Source organism: Neodiprion pinetum, chromosome 2, assembly GCF_021155775.2.
Source record: "Neodiprion pinetum isolate iyNeoPine1 chromosome 2, iyNeoPine1.2, whole genome shotgun sequence".
Taxonomy (NCBI): Eukaryota; Metazoa; Arthropoda; class Insecta; order Hymenoptera; family Diprionidae; genus Neodiprion; species Neodiprion pinetum.
In genome coordinates this window covers 39,476,971-39,496,218 of record NC_060233.1, presented here as the reverse complement: position 1 = coordinate 39,496,218, position 19,248 = coordinate 39,476,971, and the positions used below count along the sequence as shown (strand labels likewise).

The following is a 19,248-nucleotide window of genomic DNA, read 5'->3' as shown; positions in this document are numbered from 1 at the left end:
AGAAAACGTGTGAATATGAATCGTTGTAACATTAAAAAGTGGAGAAAATTTGAAACGATTCGTTTCAATCATACTTCTTGCCTATATACATATATATATATATATATATATTTGATGTGGTGTTCGGGAACATTATTAAAACGCACGTGACATACAATTATCCGACAGACGCACAAGGATATTTGATGAAAAATTGAGTTATACGGTGGGATTGCTTTATTTAAACTGGTAAACTTATACGCCGCAACGATCCTCTGCCTCGAAAGATTGCACATAGTAACGTATAATCGCGTAGTTGACGTTGAAGAAAAACATTGCGGGAGTTTCTGAATATACCGACAAACATGTAACATGTATAACAACCAATACGTGGACACGCCGACGCATGCGCGTATCTGCTGGTGTAAAACAAGTATACGCGCGTGTGTGTATATATATATATACACGCACCGGTTATTCAAAAGAATTCTAAAAATATCGGACACCCACGATAAAACATCTCTGCAGTATTTCTAAAATTACAACAACCCAACCGGATCTCGGAGTAGAAATATGCGTATAATATTTTTCGACCTCGGTTGGTAAAGCGTGAAATTCGCTGAGGAAAATCCAACTCTAATCCAACTCTGGATCGTAGATTTTCTTTCTACCTTGTCGTATAACCTGGTATTTCTTATCCGTATATAAAAACAAACCTACAGTTTACGCAACGTTCCTTCTTCGTTTTTTTAAATAAAATCGCCACCAATCGCACGCGCGTATGTACCTCTGCATTTCATTATATATTAATACATACATATATACATACACACACACACACACACACGCACACGTGAATAGATACGCGCATGTAACAACAATACGTACCGTACGACTCTTTATGGTTGGCGTTCTCGATCTATAAATAGAATCAGCTGCACGTCTATGCCAGCGAGTACAGTATCATTTGTTTCACTCGAACCGATAACGCTCGAGTGTCCGATAAAACGGCGAAACCCTGCCGTTTCTATTATATTCTAGTATACGTGTCGGTTATAAGGCGGATATGCTCGTCGCGCCTACCTAGGCTACCCGAACTATACTTTACGGGGTTTTTCTTTTTCCCTTTTTTTTAGGGGGGGGGGGGGGGGGGGGGAGATTTGAAACGTCAGAGTGAAAATCGATGTGACATTATAGGTAAGTATTGAATAAATTGTATTTCAGGTGAAAAAAAAAAAGAATAAGAGGAAGAAGATGTGTTTTTAAGCGTATTTAGTTCTGAAACGTTCCGAAAATTTTCAATTAATAACCAAAAATTCAGTGCTCGATTCTGAATCCTCTTTTTACGTAACAACAAAGAATTTCTTGTAATTTTTTGAGAATTTTTTGATAATTCTCGGACCGTTCGAACAACGTTTTAGTTGAAGAAAAAAAATTAAAAGTGCCGGAGATGGGTAGAAAAAAAAAAGTCGGCCCATCGTGGAAATAAAATTAAATAAAATACAGTTGTTAAGAGTTTTTTTCTTGAGGATTTTAAGAAAGTTCATTTTCAAAATCACTCTCAATATTTGCAAATAATTGAACAGTGGGATAAAAAAATTTTTTCAAAAAATTCTGGACACTGTTTCGGAGTCGGAACAATTGCAGAATAAATTCTGAAGAAGATCAGAAAATAGTGAGGATGAGACGTTGGTCGGAATCGAATGGAATTTCTCATATGTAAATCCCATATTAGCGCGAATGTAATCGGGTTCGTATATAAGGTACAAGGTACGGTATTTTCGAGGTCGATGCAGCGTATACCACCTTGCGATATACGCCGCAAGGGTAGAAAAAAAAAATAAAATAAAAAATACGGAAAATGAATTCGAGAACGTCGACGCCGCGTGACGATCTTACCTCCAGGGCATTAACCAATTCGGGTCTTCGGACAGACGGCGATTTGAAAACAAGTTAACGGTATCTGTAAAGTGATGAATTCTATACCCGCCGGATTATACATGTAACCGCGTGCAGCGTTATTTTAATTTTAATTTATGTAGGTATGTGAATGCCAGACGGTCGAAATTAGACAGGAATTCAAAACGATCGCTTACTTCACGTACATTCAGCGAGAGAATTAAAATGAACGGAGATTTTTAGTTTTCCTTATTCTTCCTGCAATCGTTGTACGAGTATTATTTCCATTGATTTATGTATATTTAATAATCCCTTCTTATTACATCAAGCTACGTTGCATGTGTCAAAGAAAATTGAAAAATTCCATACGTCATGGAAAAGTTGGCTAATTTCTTTGTTTTCATCGTCTCGTCCAATTCGACCTAATCGAACACGATAATATTTCTCTCTTATCCAAGAATGGAGAATTTTTCACGAAAGCATCCTCCTCGACAGGCATCGCCAATTAAACCGCATCTCGTTACTTCTACGAAATAAATTTATTTCTCCGCAAAGACAAGCACAGAAACACAAAATACATAATAAACGCATCGGGGCGTACGCATGTATTTAAACATTACAACTATCCACGTGTAGACCGTACAGTTTGCCGATTTCGTAAACGCGCAAATTGCATTCGAATTCACGGATGCTTTTTTCTTCACGTACCATACGTAAGTGTACGTACACGGTAATATTCATTACCAATTTCCCTTGAGTCGCTGGTCGTTTGATTGATTTGAATTTTGATCAAAAAAGAAACTAGTTTCAGTTTTATTTCGAAAAAATACTAAGCCACTGGCAACCTATCAATGAACATTACCCGGTAAATTGACGATACATTATACCGGGAGGACACGCATAATACGCGTAACAAAAAATAACGCCGCGACGTATGAAATGTACGTACGTACATGCATACGTATACGTATACGAGAATAGAAAACGAGGCCAAAAATACAATCGTTAGGTCTAGCCGGCAATGATATTTCCGTCCCATGCAGACCTCCCTTCTCCACGTCTTTTACGAAACGTACACACACACACTTATATGTATTTACATTTCACCACCGCGGTTGTTGCCCGATCGGATTTATTTATTTTTTCGTATTTTAAACGTTCGCTTTCTCCCCCCCACCCCCCCTCCCCGAAGTTCTACCCTATTTTTCTCACCCCCGATTTGATTCGAGTGTATTCGATATACATGTACATGTATACATATAGTGTACAGTACATACCCATAGTCGCAAAACGCATGATCACATTTTTACAACATATATACCTGTCTGTGTATAAAAATTGAAACACGCGCAGCAATATACGAATTGTAACTTACGTGTGCAAATTCTTTTCGACTATTTCTTCCTCATGCATAAGGTATCGGATTGGTTTTTTATTTTCAGCTTTTCTAGAATTTTTGACTCGGCCGCTCGCCCCTCAGATCGGTTTTACACAAATGTCGCGTGACCGATTGTTTGCAAGAAACTTTGTTACTGTGAGAAATCTGTGAGCATTGATTCTAATATTCCGTGAAAAAAAAAATATTCACATCGCCTACGGAGCATTCTGCGTCAGCTGTATCCAATTAGAATTTGACTCTTTTTTTTTTGTCTTCGATGTCGGCGGACGATTGACGTAAAATCCTCCGTCAACGACGCCGATATTTTTATCAAGCATCGGCGTCAATGCTGATCGAATTTTTACAATTATTCATGTTTTTTTTTTTTCCAATTATCAAGTTTCACGATCAAATCTATGACCCCTGAGAAAATTCACTCAACTTTAACGAGGTCGATTACAAAATGCCCAACTTTGGGGTGACGATTACACAATCCTCGTACCTCTACGGACCCCGATGACAAGAACAATTATCCTCTACGCATATTCGCAATAACCAACCGTTTCGTCAACGTCCGTCGAGATATACCAACGTATTCTGAAATTATTTTAACCAACGTCAGACCGTACTTTTGTGGATATTTGTATTTATTTGTTCAAAAGCAATTTCTGCAAAAGCAAAAATTGTCCAAAGCAAAGAAACACCCCAACGCAACATACGCACAACGTATAATATTCTATTATACAAACGCTCTGCCAACTCTAAGACGAATGATGCGAATGCAATTAGCGCGATCAAGTTTGAGGGTGGTGGGTAGGAGAACAAAAAAAACAACAACAACAACAATAATAACAACAATAGCGATAACGACGAGCAATCGTAGAAACGATGAGGCGAAGCTGGTTTTTGCCTCGCCGACATGCGACAACCGATCGCACGCGCGTGTTTGCGTAGATCGGAGAACGGCGCCCGATCTCGCTTTCGAGCCAGTAGTTGGTAAGTATACCTCTGCCGGTGGTAGCTTGTATTTCTGGCCGTTGGCCGACTCCTAACTTTAGCCCGTAACTATATATAGGATGACATTTGTGTACACTAGGTCCTATGCCCTCGGCTTCTAACGTCAAACCAAAAATGAATCCGTTCTCTCCTCTCTCTCTCTCCCTCTTTTTCCCTCTCGCGCCAAATAGAATCGAATCGAGTGTACAATTATTAAATAATCCTCATCTACCCGATCAAGCACGTATTTCACGAGGTACATTGGGCGCTGAAACGTATGCACGTGCAATGTCTTGTATAGAATCCAGTTTGAAATGTTAGAATGATAAATGTTTGCGCTATATTTACGAAAATCTGCGCGCACAAAGAATTGCGCAACACCGCGATTCTCTGCACGGCTATCGTACGTATAATCCGCAAGTTTCGACCTCACAGATTAACTTCGTACCTAAAATCTTTGAACAATTTCTTCCTTGTAATAATAATAATAGTTATTATTGTTATTATTATTATATGTGACATGTACATTTCATTTATATTTCTATATATATATATATATATATATATATATATATATATATATGCATATAGATGCATGTATGAATGTATCTTGAACCTTTTGGAGTAGGTGGACGATAACAGGACGTGCGTGTGATTGCGAACAGAAACGTGACAAAAAAAAAAAAAAAAAAAAAAAGTGAATAACAATATATAATATCCATTTTTTTTCGATTTTCACCAATTACACCCATCATCCAATAATATTGTGAATCTCGTAGCTGCATGTACAAAGGAAAGAAACTGCCCGAGGTATAAGATACAAGGTACGTACACGAGGTGTTTTCTCTTTGTTTCAAACAATTGTTACTTGATTCGGCAAGACAAAAAAAAAAAAAAATTCCGGTAGTAAAAACAATAATTTGTGACGTCAAGTGATGAAACCACATTTATTTGAATAAACAAAAATATATCCTTCGACGTGTTTGGTAAATTGAACAAATTTTTATTTTGTTTAATTTTGTTTTCGAGCGAGTATATGCATATTCATGATACACCGATGAGAGATCAAAAGATACACGCATTGTACAGCGTAATTCAGTAATCAAATATACATTATATATGTATGATAATATACGCAAGCGTGTGTGTGTATGTATATATGCATATATATATATATATATACATATACAGGATAATCGAAAGAATGAAGTCGGCTTCTCCGCATCCCAGAAGGGATCCGATATACGTATATATGTACCTGTGTACGAAATTCTATACAACGAGTTTGCCTGTACAAAGTGTGCACAGACGATACACGGTTGTTTGCCGGAATCGATGCATGTATATTTTCTTTATTCATATAAACTGGTTATTATACGTACTTTCACAGACACACGCGCGGATACGCACGCAAACAAACGCATGATTTACATGTTTCCATGTAGACAAGTACACGCTGCAACCGGAAGTATAATCATGGCACGTTGATCCGCACGATAAGTTAACTCCACGTGCAGGGTAAAATTATATCTACATGCACGTATTAGGGTGTTCCTTATTTGAGGGTAGGATAAAATTTTCATTCGGACGCCCCAAAATTTGTTGGAATTCGTTGAAAATGAAAATGGATGTAAGGTTTCAAGTGTTTTTCTAAGCCCACCGAAAGTTTCAAACGTAAAATACACGTAGTTTTTATATAATCAGTTATTTCGTTTTGTATGACTTTGGTATAAATTGAGGGAGCGATTTGATAATTGGCAGAGTAATACGCATATGATACAGATCGGAAGCCTGAAAATAGTCTGTTATGTAAGAGAGAGGGATAAGATATACAGATAAAGAAATATTGAAAATATGAAGTTTTACATCTATCTATCTTATCTATATATATATATATATATATATATATATATATATATATATATATATAGATAATAAATTTTTATTGCTCTACAGTCCATGTTCATTGATAAAAAATTACTCGAAATTTTTTAACTATATGTGCTTTTTCGCAATTTAATCCTTATATATATATATATATATATATATATATATATATATATATATAAAAAGCACATATAAAAAGCACATTTATCACGATTTATTTGTAATAATAATTTCCAATATTTTTATATAGTATATCACGTAAATAAAAATTCCAAAATCAATCACAAGCAACACGTTGCGAGAATTTTGTTTATTTGTTCCGTTTGTTTGTTTCTTTCTTCCTTTCTCTCAGCTGTTAGTCAGTCATATCAACGATACATACCTAAATGATTGGTATGGTGCATATTGTAGGTAGCACCATAGTCCATATATGCCTTTCGTCCTGGACCGTTTTAACGATATATTTATATCCAGGGCAAGATTCGCGTCGTCACCAAGTAACATCCAAACGGCAAAATTATCACGATTTCAAAATCTTTTCTTTCTTTTTTTCCTCCAATTATTTATCGATTTTGTTTTACTTATGTTTTCACACTCGATGATTATCGTTATTATTTATGTTTATCGTTATACTAATATCACTTGCACGAAAAATCACACACTATGATATCGCATGTACATATACAATATATGTATACGTGTTATTGTATAAGGGTGCAGATGATGGATTATTGGACAGTATTAATTTGTTATTATTTTTATTTCATCTTTAATTCTCTTTTATCGCGATGTCAGAAATAACGAAAATAACGATAACAACGACGATAACGATAGTAATCCTGCGCACTAAAATCGATTTTAATCGCGAGTTACGAGGGGCTGCGCGATTGTTTTAAAAGAGGTGTACGAAGGTTGCAATTTGTACGTGTACTGTGTAGGTATATTTTCACATTACAGAAACTTACACCAGGCCCGGTGTATTCTGGTTAATAAACGTGCGATCACTGGATACGCGAAAATTCAGCACAGAGATCGGAGGCTCGATCAGGCCGAAACTGGCGGATATCTAGAAAGAGAACAAATAAAAATTCGTTAAACCACAATAAATCTGATCGAGAACCACTAGCTGTATTGCATTCGAGGAAGCCTGTGTATTATTACGCGTGACGCGTACGCGATTGCATTCTGATAACCTCAACCCTTTCAGGGGCTCGTTCTTCGTTTGCATGAGACATAAAAATCATCGGTGAACTGTAGATTTTTGAGCTCGCCATTTTTATCAACATCAGATTCGGATTCAGCGCGTCAAAAGCCTGCGGGAAAGTATAATTTGGTTTATGCAGGATCTGAACCGGAAGTCAAGTCTTTAACCACCTGTATTATCGGACATGCAATTGAATTTGTTCAAGAAAATGACTCGTTGAATAAAAAAAATAAAAACATCAAGAACGCTTTCGATCAAGAATTTGATTTCCAATAAGCGAGCCAATAAGGCAACATTTTCTTTTTCAAAGCAATATTTTGAATATTTTGTGACTGCCGTTCACCATATTCGATCCGGAATTTTGATTTTTCAAAATTTTATACCGGATTCGTAATCAGCGAGATCAAAAACTTCAGAATATGAAATTTGTTTTTAATCCAATGAAAATTATCTTCCGAGCCAATTTTCTTCTTCTTCTTCTTCTTCTTCTTCTTCAAAAAAAAGAAGCATTTTCGCACATTGATCGTTCGTTAGCAAATTGTTGTGAAATTCTCAAGCCGAAACACCTAGTGAATTACAAAATAAGGTGGCGTATAATAGGAGTCTGAGAAATTTAATTCCTCGCATATCGGTGCAAAAATATTCCCATAACGCTAGAAAAACTAAAAGTAATCTGTCGTTGCGTGTATGCACGTATGCAATACCGTCCCTGAAAGGGTTAAGTACAAAATTTACTTAATATATTTTGATAATATCTCCCCGAATGTTTACATAGCTAGTTAACAAAAATCCGCCTTTTTTCAACTCGTTTTTTTTTTTCAATCCGCTTGTCCAGAAAACTGTCGCGTTTAGAAATAATTACCGTGAAACAATCGCGAAAGTATAAGTTTTCACCTGTTCACGCACAGTGTCCATGTACGCGAATCCCCACGCATGCCTATATTGTCAAATTTGGTGCCCTAACCTTCGTGCGAGTCAAGGTTACAAAGCACAAATCATTTTTATAGGTTGTTTCTTTTTTACAACACACACACACACACGCACGCGCGTATATGCAAAAAAAAAAAAAAAAATTTTTGTTTTAAAAACGCGAAGGTGTACGCAAATATACGCATCGTGCAATATTGTACGCATATACGTATGCGTATAAATATACACGGTCAGACGGCGCGTCGTTAAAGATTTTGAAATAAAGTTGTCAGCACCGTGACATCTGCGGCTTGTAACTCGACATCTTGCTTACGCAAGAAAGATGAAGAAGATTACGAAAATGAGAAATCAAAGAATTATGACAATATGATTAGTTTACATATATATAACATATCTATATAAAAAAAAAAAAAAAAAAACATCAACGACAATTTCTTCTATTCCGTCTAATGTTACACTCGGCGCCCTGCGAGAATGAATATTGTCGGAACAACGGCATAGCGAGCAAATAATCATACTGCGTATATTTGTATGAGTAAACGAAGTAAGGAACAAACATACAAACTAACTAACTAACGAACGAAATAACAAACTTTGTTACAGTTAGAAGAGAGATCTGGCAAAGAGCAAAGACCAGCCAGCTAGCGCCGGCAGCGTTGACGCATCAAAACGCGCGTATACGAGTTCTACGAAGAGTATCGTTATCAGCTGATAATAATTAAGTACTTATACACGCAACGTGTACAAGGGACCAACCGTCGGGCAAACGAGCATGAAACACGCGGTTCAACTGTAAGTGTATTCGTACTACGTAGGTATAATATATGCAAAGCAGAATTGGAAGAAACTCGCCCCAAGTCGCTGGTACGTTGCGGTATGTATAAATAAACAACTGTAATTGTAAATTCGAGGGATAGAAATACAGCTGAAATAGGTGAAAACGAAGCAGGTGAAACAGGGAGATTAGAAAAACAATTTTCTCGCGATGCTTTTCGTCAACGTGAAAAGGGATAAGAATATGCGAAAAGAAAGAATGAAAAATATTGTCGTATACAAATATGCATAGAAAATTCGGCCTGTACAAATTTGTGTTTCATATTTTTTACCGCAATCTCGTTATAAAGTCAAGTCGAATATTTTACCAATGACTCCAGAATGCAACAAATTATATGAATCTAGTGCCGACAGATAGAAAATTGATCGTATCGTCGGCGATCGTAAGATTCGTTTCGGTTGTTTAAAGTCGTTCTATTGAGGAGTGCTGTTAAAAAATTTTGAAAACAAAGCATGAATTTTTTTATTCTTCCTTTTCCTTTCGTGGCAAAAGTATTCTTACATCCGCCATAGTATAAGGAGATGAGAGAATCGATCGTGTTCGATAACGGATGCTTAATTGCCTGTACAATGTACATATACCAACTCGACTTTTTATTTATTTTTTTTTTTTTTTTTTTTTATCCTCTCGGATCTGTTCCATAATCGGTTAAACAGTATTACTACTTTAGAGGTACGCTATCTGAATTTTTTTCAGATTTTTTAATTTACTCCTTTCGGAAATGGTTTCTTTTTCCCCCGAAACCGGTATACACATATCATGGAAGTTTGAAGTCGGAGAAAACAAAAAGGTTTGACATAAAAAAAAAAAAAAAACTTGTTGACATCATGTCACGTCAACCTCGCAATCATTTTAATACACGGCTAATCCTTTGAGAGTCAAATAAAAAAATAAAAAATAAAAAAATAAAAAATAAAAAAATAAAAAAAGATTACGCCCGCAAGAATTCCCGCAAGTATTTCCGGTTTCGCCGCGAGTATCGTACGTATGTAACATCACATATCGCTTCGGAGATGGTAAAGAGTGAGAGAGAGAAAAAGGGTCGAAGGTTGGTGCAGGGAGACAGGGAGCGGGGGGAGGGGGGGGGGCGAGATGGGGGATCATTGACCGTATAACGAATGCTTGCTGCACCGAGACGACTGGGCTACTAACACACGTCTGACGGACCGCCGCATTCTGCAAACTGTTCCCGTGACGTCGTCATCGTCGCGCTCGACGAACGAGTCTATTTTTCATCTTCTTGCATCGTCGGCAATAAATATGCACAACAACAACGACAACAATAATATACTTATGAGAAAACGAACGGCGTTGATGGAACATTAGCTATGCGTCGATATTCATTTGTTTTTTAATTCCCTACTATAACTAGTTATGCGTGATACGTTAAATACACGTAAGGCAACAGGTGTTTGAAAATAAAATTTGTATTCCGTTCGTCTGCCTTTGTTGTAGTTACATACACCTCGAGAAAAAAAAGGAATTAAAAATTAAATTACCATGTACACAACGATAATGATAATGATAACGATGATAATGATAATGACAATAATGCACGAATCTCAGGCACGGACGCGTGTGTATTACACAACGATAAGTGCAACCTGCGCCATTGTTCGCCGCCTCGGGTAGATTATAATATAGGATACCGGATGCAACTTGTGCATTACTTATGTACATATACGTATGGACGTATGTTCAGCCAGGGTAAAGGTATTATCTTGACGCGATAAAGTACCTACGATGCATAGAGGGGAATGAATCTCTGAACGAACGAACGAACGAACGAACGAATGAATGAATGAATGATAAGCAGCTGTGTATAAGAGACGGTGAAGAAGTACGTCAGCGGTTCGTTTCACTTGGCGAAACATTTCGATGTACGTAGTTTTGTATGTGTATGCGTATTGTATGGACGAATTGCATACTTTCCGGAAAAAGAAAAAAAAAAAGAAAAAAAGAAAAGAAAAGAAAAAAAAAAGTCTGATTCAGAGGATATGAAATTAGTCTAAATTGAATTTTTTATAAGTTAGTAGCACCAATGTTTACTGAAATCTGACGATTACAGGTTATTTTGAAAATTATTACTTTGAAAATAAAATACACGCAATTGAGAATGTAACGGAAAAACGGCGATTTTTAAATCGGGAAATCCACCGTCTTACAGGCAGGGATTAGAGTTGAGATAAAAATTTGCAAAAAAAAAAAAAAAAAAACATCAGGGAATTGCCTTTGAATTATTTTTAGTCGATTTGGTAGGTGAATGATAAAAATTTCTTCCCAGCCCTAAATAAAGTATACTCTAGTGTAAATAGAGTATCGATCAATGTTTCAGATTTCAATTCGAGCATCGGAATATTATCGTTCTCATTTCCATCAATTCTTTTCTTCCGCAGATAAACTTACATTTTTTACGGATATATATTCTGGATGTGACATTTCACACGACAATATCAATTAATTATTTTTAGATTGCATACATCGAACGCGCGTTCTTTACAGAATGATTCAATATTGATTCTGTACTTCTGTAAAATAATTACAGCGACAGTGGTAATATATAATAATGTATAACAGCTGTTGCGAAATTGAAAATAAACTTAAAGAATTTCGAATGCCGCCCGTTTCTCTCGTTTTCCATGCATACATGTATATACCATACATAACATATATAACATAAGTGTAATATAAATGAATATAGTACACAAGATATTAGGGAGATACGTTTGTGCATTATATACGTTACTATATATATATATATATATATATATATATATATATATATATATATATATATATATATATACACATATATATAGGTATATATAAATACACACGCGTTTAGTCGGCTGAGTTGCTGTAAACAAGCCTTAGAATATAATAATTTAAAGTTTCTCTCGACGCGCGCGGTCAAGCAACTGAAATTGCGTAATATACTGCCACCGAGTATGTGTAGTAACGAACGGCAGCCTCTGCAATTAGATAGATGTCAGCGATTGCGAATAGTCGCCGTGTTTTAAGAGAGAAAAAGAAATAAATATGAAATAATACATGTCGCGTGTCTAATGATAAAAATACGTATACGCCATTATACGACCTTTGACCACGCGCGTAAAGGTAAAATGGCGTACTTTATTTTCTTCTCCCTTTGTATTTGTGTGAAAAATATGATGATACGTTCGGAAGAAAAATTTGGTAATTAAAAAATGCGCCAACTGACGGTAAAAAGGTCGTAATTACTGTCGGTTATGCCCTTTCATGGGGAACTAATTACATTTTTCGGTTAATTTTAGTGTTGACAAGCGTTTCGAGTACTTTCGACGCGAAAAATAGCCAAACGAATAAATAAATAATACGCCCTTTTACCATTTACATCAGACACGCGGTATGCAACATAAATTTACGGCAAACAGTCGGGTGAGAAATAAATATTCGTGTTTGAAACGTTGTGCCGAATTCACGAGAAAAAAAAGTTTAAAAAAAAAAATAATGAAGGAATGAATAAACCAAACAAATAAACTTCACCAGTTTAGCAATATCGTAAGTCAATTATTGTACGACAATTAATTAATCGAGTGATATCGGGATTTTGTTTAATAACACGAAAATCGACGCACAGACGCGTACAAACTACACTTTGCTTTACGTAACGCATACGGGGGTAGATGATGGAAAAACGAAGGCTAGCGGAAAGCGCGATAAATCGAAAGACGAAAACGAATTGGATACGAGTTGTAAGAGGAGTGAAAGAAGCGCGGTAAGCACGACACTCTCATTCATCGTCGTGTAAATTGATCCCGTGACTTAGCACAGCGCTTTAAAGTGGAGAGAATGATTATACTCGAGTGACGTAATTGGAATCACTTTCGATTCACCGCATCAGTCTGCACGGAGGCGGAAACGAGAAGAAGATATCGGAATATAATATTTTCTACTTTATACGGTCTGTTTTTCATCGAGTTTGTATAATTCAAAGAACGAGAAGCGAAGTTCCAAATCAACGATGAGATAGATACTTCTCGGACTGTTTGACGCGATTCTTTCATTTCTAAGAAAAAATAATTAAATTCTTTTTCATTTGACTTTGAAGGTTTAATTGTTATACACAAATGTATATTGTTTTTTTTTCTTTCCCCAAAGTATCGGCATCTTTTACTCTCAATTTTCGCGAAAAAGACACGAAACGAAATTTAAAAAGCTAAACAGAAAAAGCAACTCTACGTGACGGAAATCGATCGATAAAACCTTTGATTGCGAGAGTTATAATCGATATGATCGGTGGATCGTTTAACCCGAGGCTGCATCACCGGCGTCATTCCTCAGCCTCTCTTTCTTCTCGCTTCTCTTTTTCGCAGACGTCTTGGATCAGGTATAAGAGAGCCTGCGGTGAGTATATGGAAGTCGCGTACTCCTCGGAACCTGAACCATTAACGGGATGTTGAACTTGGGAGGCAGCACCGCGAGCTAAAAACGCTAACGGCGATTATAATGGTATGCCGAAGATCAAAGGGTTGAAGCCGCTGTTAGGACTTGACGCGAATCTCTCACGCGTTGTTCGCCATATAGGTTAAGTATACGCGTAACGGTATCAAGTAAGTATAATAATGATACAAGCGGGATGCGAGATTTGAGGGAATCTTTATTATTCTTCCTAGGCTTTACTCGTGCGTCATACGTTGTACAAACCGTGATATTGAAATTCCCTAAGATTTTCTAAATTTTTCACCATTATTCAACTACACGCTCTCTGATCCCTTGAATATTTTTCGAAAATTTTCTTTCAAGGTATACCCGCGAGATTTATTTTACTATTCTGACAATATTTTTTTTTTCTTATCCACTCTCGTTTATCACCCCAGAATACGCACGTTGACATTTACACGGTGAGGTTTTCGATGGTGATTTAGGGTTTGGGAAACAAAAAAAAAAAAAGAAAAGATTATTCAACAAATTTCTTATTACACGTAATTAAATTAATACACGTGAGTAAATTTTCTTGCAAATATTCCAGCGACGTTGTATGCGGTTGACGTACACATGCATGAATAATAAGGATTTGCAGATACGCGTTACGCTTTTACAACTATCGTACGTACGTGTAGTAAAGTATCGTACCTGTAATACCTGCACGCCCTGTGTCATAAGGTGGGTATTACTATGTCATGTACAACCGGTGACTGCAAGGAGGTGGGGACAAAGACACACGTACATTAACGTTTGCATAATAAATACATAACACAGGCCCCGCAAACTTTCTGCCCGGATACACGGTCAGTCTTACACAAGTATAATATGTATCATACGTATGGTACGTTATACGTACAACATGACGCGGTTGGTGCCATGCCGGCTGCAATTTGGTGGCGATAAAATACCCGCTGCTACTTGGAGCTGATCGCGAATGCGAATTCCTCTGTGAAATTTTCTTACAGAGAGTTGTCTGTTTTTAATCGCAATCATCGTTTCGCGGAATTTGATAAAACTTTCGCGACAAACGGTGGAAGAGGAAAACCGATACGAGAGCCAAAAAAAAATAGAAAAAAATATTCTTTATATCCACGCATTTGTAAATAATATCTTAACAACGACGACAAAACATACGGGAGAGTGACGGAGAAGAGGGGGGGGGGGGGGGGGGAAATCGATCATCAATTTTTTACAACAACGGATTGTAAAGGTGTGACATAATACGTTTGATACAGTTGCTCGCTTCTGTACGTACTTGTGTACGTACGTGACGTACATTATCAACATGCATATATTTATATGTCTGGTTGGAAGATAGATTCTCGAATATAAATTATGCGACAGGTACACACAATATAAATGTGTAATCATTTTTCAAGTTGTAAGACCTAAAGAACGCGCGCGCGAGTTGTGAAAGAAAATGTGATAAAGCTATTACAGTGTGACTAAGCGTTTCTGTGGTAATTTATGCTCAACAATATTATACTTGATACGTAGATAAATTAAAATTCGTCATTCCCGGTGAAAATTACAAAGAAAAAAAAAAAAAAATAGTACAGACAACGTATTCCAAGTAAATGCGTTACGTCAAATGCTGCGGACATAAAAAGAGAATAAAAAAAAAAAAAACAATCTGAACTGTCGTATGAAATTTTTATTCTGCAGTAATTTGCAATTGAATACAAGGATACGGAGAAGTAAACTTCAAAGTAAAGTCATTTAATCGATTAATCAAAGCGGCTGATGAAATGGCATAAGACTTGGAAAGGAAAATGAAAGATTAGAAAAGGAAAAAAAAAATACAATCCAAGAAAAATGAAGGAAAATACTTGTCATTTGAATTCAGAATCAGCAATTTATTCGGAGAGTAATTAAAAAAAAAACAAAAAAAACCTCGCAACTCGCCAGTTGTTCCATAAAACTAAAAAAAACATAAAACATAAAGGAGCATTAGTACAACGAAATAAGTATTGGTTTAACTAGGTGAAAACCCGAAGGGGGACGTTTCCCTCGAGAGGGAAGTAACAGGCACACCAAAATAAACACAGGCATCAGGGATGCTTATCGCCTCGGCGTCCTACTCTCGCAACTACATATATGTATACATGATATAACTTACATACATGGCAAGGTCAGGGTTTTATCCCACCCAAAATAAAAAACGAAACAGTTTAAAAACACATAATTCACCGTCCGATGTGCAGTGAGAAACGTTTCTTCGTTATTTTTATTTATTTTTATTTAATATTATTATTAACCCAGGAAACTTTTTCAACAGAAGCGTAAGATTTGAAATGATAAAATATAGGAAGAGATAAAAAATTTCTTAGCGCATATCGGTACAGTTGGAAAGTTCGTTTCTGGATATAAAATTGAGTCCAAAACTCGTTCGAGTATGAGATATAAAAAATTAAAGCCCACCGTTCTTCAGAACGCTTCGATTAAATTCCAACTTTAGAACAAAATTCCCCAATTTCTTGTAATATTAGGTCAAAATCAGACTCGTGCGTTTAAAATCGTTATAAATATAGCGACGCCAAGGGCAACGATCAACGAACTTGAAATTCCATAGTGTATAAAACACCGGAGTTTGAAAGCCGGACGTAAGCGTACGCGTAAGGTCAAGGATCGCGTTTGCCTAACATGCGTGAAAATGCGTGAAAATGCGTGAAAATGCGTGTGCAAAAAGAAATAATGAATGAAATTGTATACAAATAGCCAAAAATAGAAGATCTAAACCGGTGGTTTCGACGTTTGGACTCGTTGAAGTGAGAAAAATACGCTGCATGACAAGCGCGAGGCATTGCAGAAGTATCGAATACAACAAGCTGTAATCGGAGGTGTAAGACAAAATTTTGCAAGCAGCGCTTCGTGCCAAGATATATGAAAAATTGCGTTACTGCAGGTTTGTAACTCAACTGTCACCATTTTTTCGCAGTAGAAGAAAAGCATTCTTCATCGTCGATACGATTTTCAAGTTTAGCTTCCAAGAAAGTTGACTTGAAAAATTTTCATTCACGTATCGTACAATTTGTTAAATTCAATAACATTCGTCAAATTCCGTACCAAAATTAGCCACGAATTAAGCAAACCTTGACTTGCATCGTATTGTTAGAAATAAAAATCAGTTTACTTTAGTCAATTTTTTATAAATATTAAACGTTTCCTATTTGTACCAAATATAAGACTTATTCGTATGAAAACTATTCGAGCCAATGTTTATTAAACACAAGATTGAAGTTAGTAACGTCAACGTAACGAAACATCTCGGGGAAAAAAACATTACCGTGCAATTTTTCGAATGACTTTCAACGAGTTTGCTTTTAAAAATACGAGTACGTTTTGTTTATCATGGTTTATAAAATTTCAGATGATCCTCAAGTTGCGAAGTAACGAGTTCTCCCAAACACGTGCATTGTTAAAGTAACGTTACCAACTTCATCCTCGTTATTAAATAACATTAAATTTTGCCCTTCGTAGCAGGTTTTTTTTTTTTTTCTTTAATTATTTTCCGCCAAGTACTGATCAGTCAATCGCAAATTAGACGGCTCGAATTGCAAAGAGACAGTTTTTTGAAACAATTGAACACTGAAGCACTCGGACGTATTTTCAACAATTCGACATTCCCTTCCCATCCACCCTTCAGCAGAATTTCCGTATCCCGGACAAGCGGATATAAGAGAAAATCGTGCGTACGCGTGTGATGGCAGGAGATAATAATAATAATAATAATAATAATAATAATAATAATAATAATAATAACCGTCAAAACATACAACGTAAAAGAATTCACCAAATAATTCACAAAGTGAAAATCAACTCACTGATAATTATGCGGAATAATGTGAAAAGATTCCTCAGGATTCCACATCCGCGTCCGATTAAAATTAACAAAATCCGTACGACACGACTTAACGAATCAGGTAAAAACAATACATCGTACATATATATACTTCATACATATGTGTTTGTATATATATATATATATATATATATATAAAACGTATACATATATAGCACATCCGTTCACTGCGTTCCGTCGAACCAAAACCAAAAAAGTGTAAATAGTTTCAAGTGATATGTTACAGGATAGATGATTGAAGAAAAAATAGATAAAAAAAAAATAATACCAACAACAAGAAAACAAACCGTCCAACACACTACACACGTATCAACGAATGTATAAAACAAGCCCGACGAAACACGGGATGAGAAAACCGACCACTTTTCCCTGGCATTTCCTGCCACCTTCCTTGCGATATTCCTACTCGATATTTTAAGGCGACGCGACGCGACGCGACGTAACGTAACGCAACGTAACGCGACCGAGCCGACGTAGAAGGCGTACAATCGCGAACTGATGTCGGATTGTTTCCTCCTTCGCGGCCGTAAGCGAGAGCCGAGAGCGCAGCCAGTCAGCGACGTCGTCTCATGGCGTCTTCTGGCGTCGACTTTACGAACGAGATTTATTTATAGCGCAAGTACTGTTTGTCCACCTCCTTGCCCCTCCCTCTCCTCCTCCCGCCACCTCTCGCTTTTCTTTCCGTAGGTACCAACCTACCTGGGTACCCACTCTCGATGCGCTCTGCTAACTTCGATTAAATTTTACACTCGTAATACGTAACGATGCACGCTCGGTGGTTTCGTAATTTTGATTCAATTTTTTTTTTTTTTTTTTTTCTTATACATAAATGAAAAAACCATCGACAACAAGAACGGAAGATCAAGAACTGCGAGGGATTCAAACGATACGGATCTACGTTTGTTTGATATAATTATAGAACGACGTCGGAAAATATTCAGTTGTATGATGATAATAATAATAACAACCAACAACAACAAAAACGCACGTACGCGTGTATAATATTATCTACTCGTTTGTTGGTTAACCGAGGCGTCAATAATTACGCAGCCAGCATCGCGGTGGTATAATCTTTGCAATAATTATATATTGTTCGTATTTATTAACCTGAATTATAATATGTATGAATATACATGTACATATAACGTATGTACCAAAGTCCCGACGTGACAAGAGAGCCTCTGCGGTAACAGATTCCAGAAATAGCGCATACATTACACAGCGACCGACCGACCTCCGTTTTACATTGTTTTTTTATTTGAAGAATTATACATTGTAGCCTACGCACGACGAATATTATATTTCAGTAATAACAACGTTGAACACGGGTATGTATGTATACGTATAATATGTATAATGTATAACAGATATAATTATCACAATTTTCCGATCGCGTATTTTGATACACGAGTTGTCATTAGTGTTGTGTTTTTTTTTCTTTTTCTTTTTTGTCTTTTCTTTGGCGTTGTAACGCAACGTAATATTTTTCGATGAGATCTATTTCTTAAAAACCAAATCGCACCAGCGTCGAATAACGATGTATTATTAATAATTGCGAGCGAACGAGAAATTTTAAAGTTGCGAGTTAAATCGCGCGAGTTGACGGTTAAGTGTGAAATTGAAAATGATAAAAACACACAAGACGCAAGATGTCGGCGCTCGGTCGACCTTATCAGCGTTGACATACATACATTTTCTCTGCTCTACCGCACCGGTTAGATCCGGTCAGCTGGACCAAATGCCGGGGAATGTAAAGAAGCGTAATTACACCTAATCGCGATATAAGCGAATCACGTATCCGTGCGTACGTG

General features: G+C 36.5%; 1 protein-coding gene across 21 annotated transcripts in view; it reads right to left on the bottom strand.

Annotated features, from left to right (window-relative positions):
- HDAC4 (histone deacetylase 4) overlaps positions 1-19,248 on the bottom strand; it is a 106,082-nt gene that overhangs the window by 44,664 nt on the left and 42,170 nt on the right. For 2 of the 21 annotated variants that reach the window (XM_046611976.2, XM_046611977.2), the window contains exons 1-2: positions 17,400-17,533; positions 6,522-7,205 (exon numbers count right to left, since the gene is read on the bottom strand). The exons of 16 other annotated variants lie outside the window; for them this stretch is intronic. In XM_046611976.2, coding sequence (XP_046467932.1) covers positions 6,522-6,567 — 46 coding nt within the window. In that variant the 5' untranslated portion in view covers positions 6,568-7,205; positions 17,400-17,533. Of the gene's footprint in view, positions 1-6,521; positions 7,206-17,399; positions 17,864-19,248 lie in introns of those variants that run through there. 3 more of the 21 variants (XM_046611971.2, XM_046611972.2, XM_069133522.1) reach the window with 2 other exon arrangements.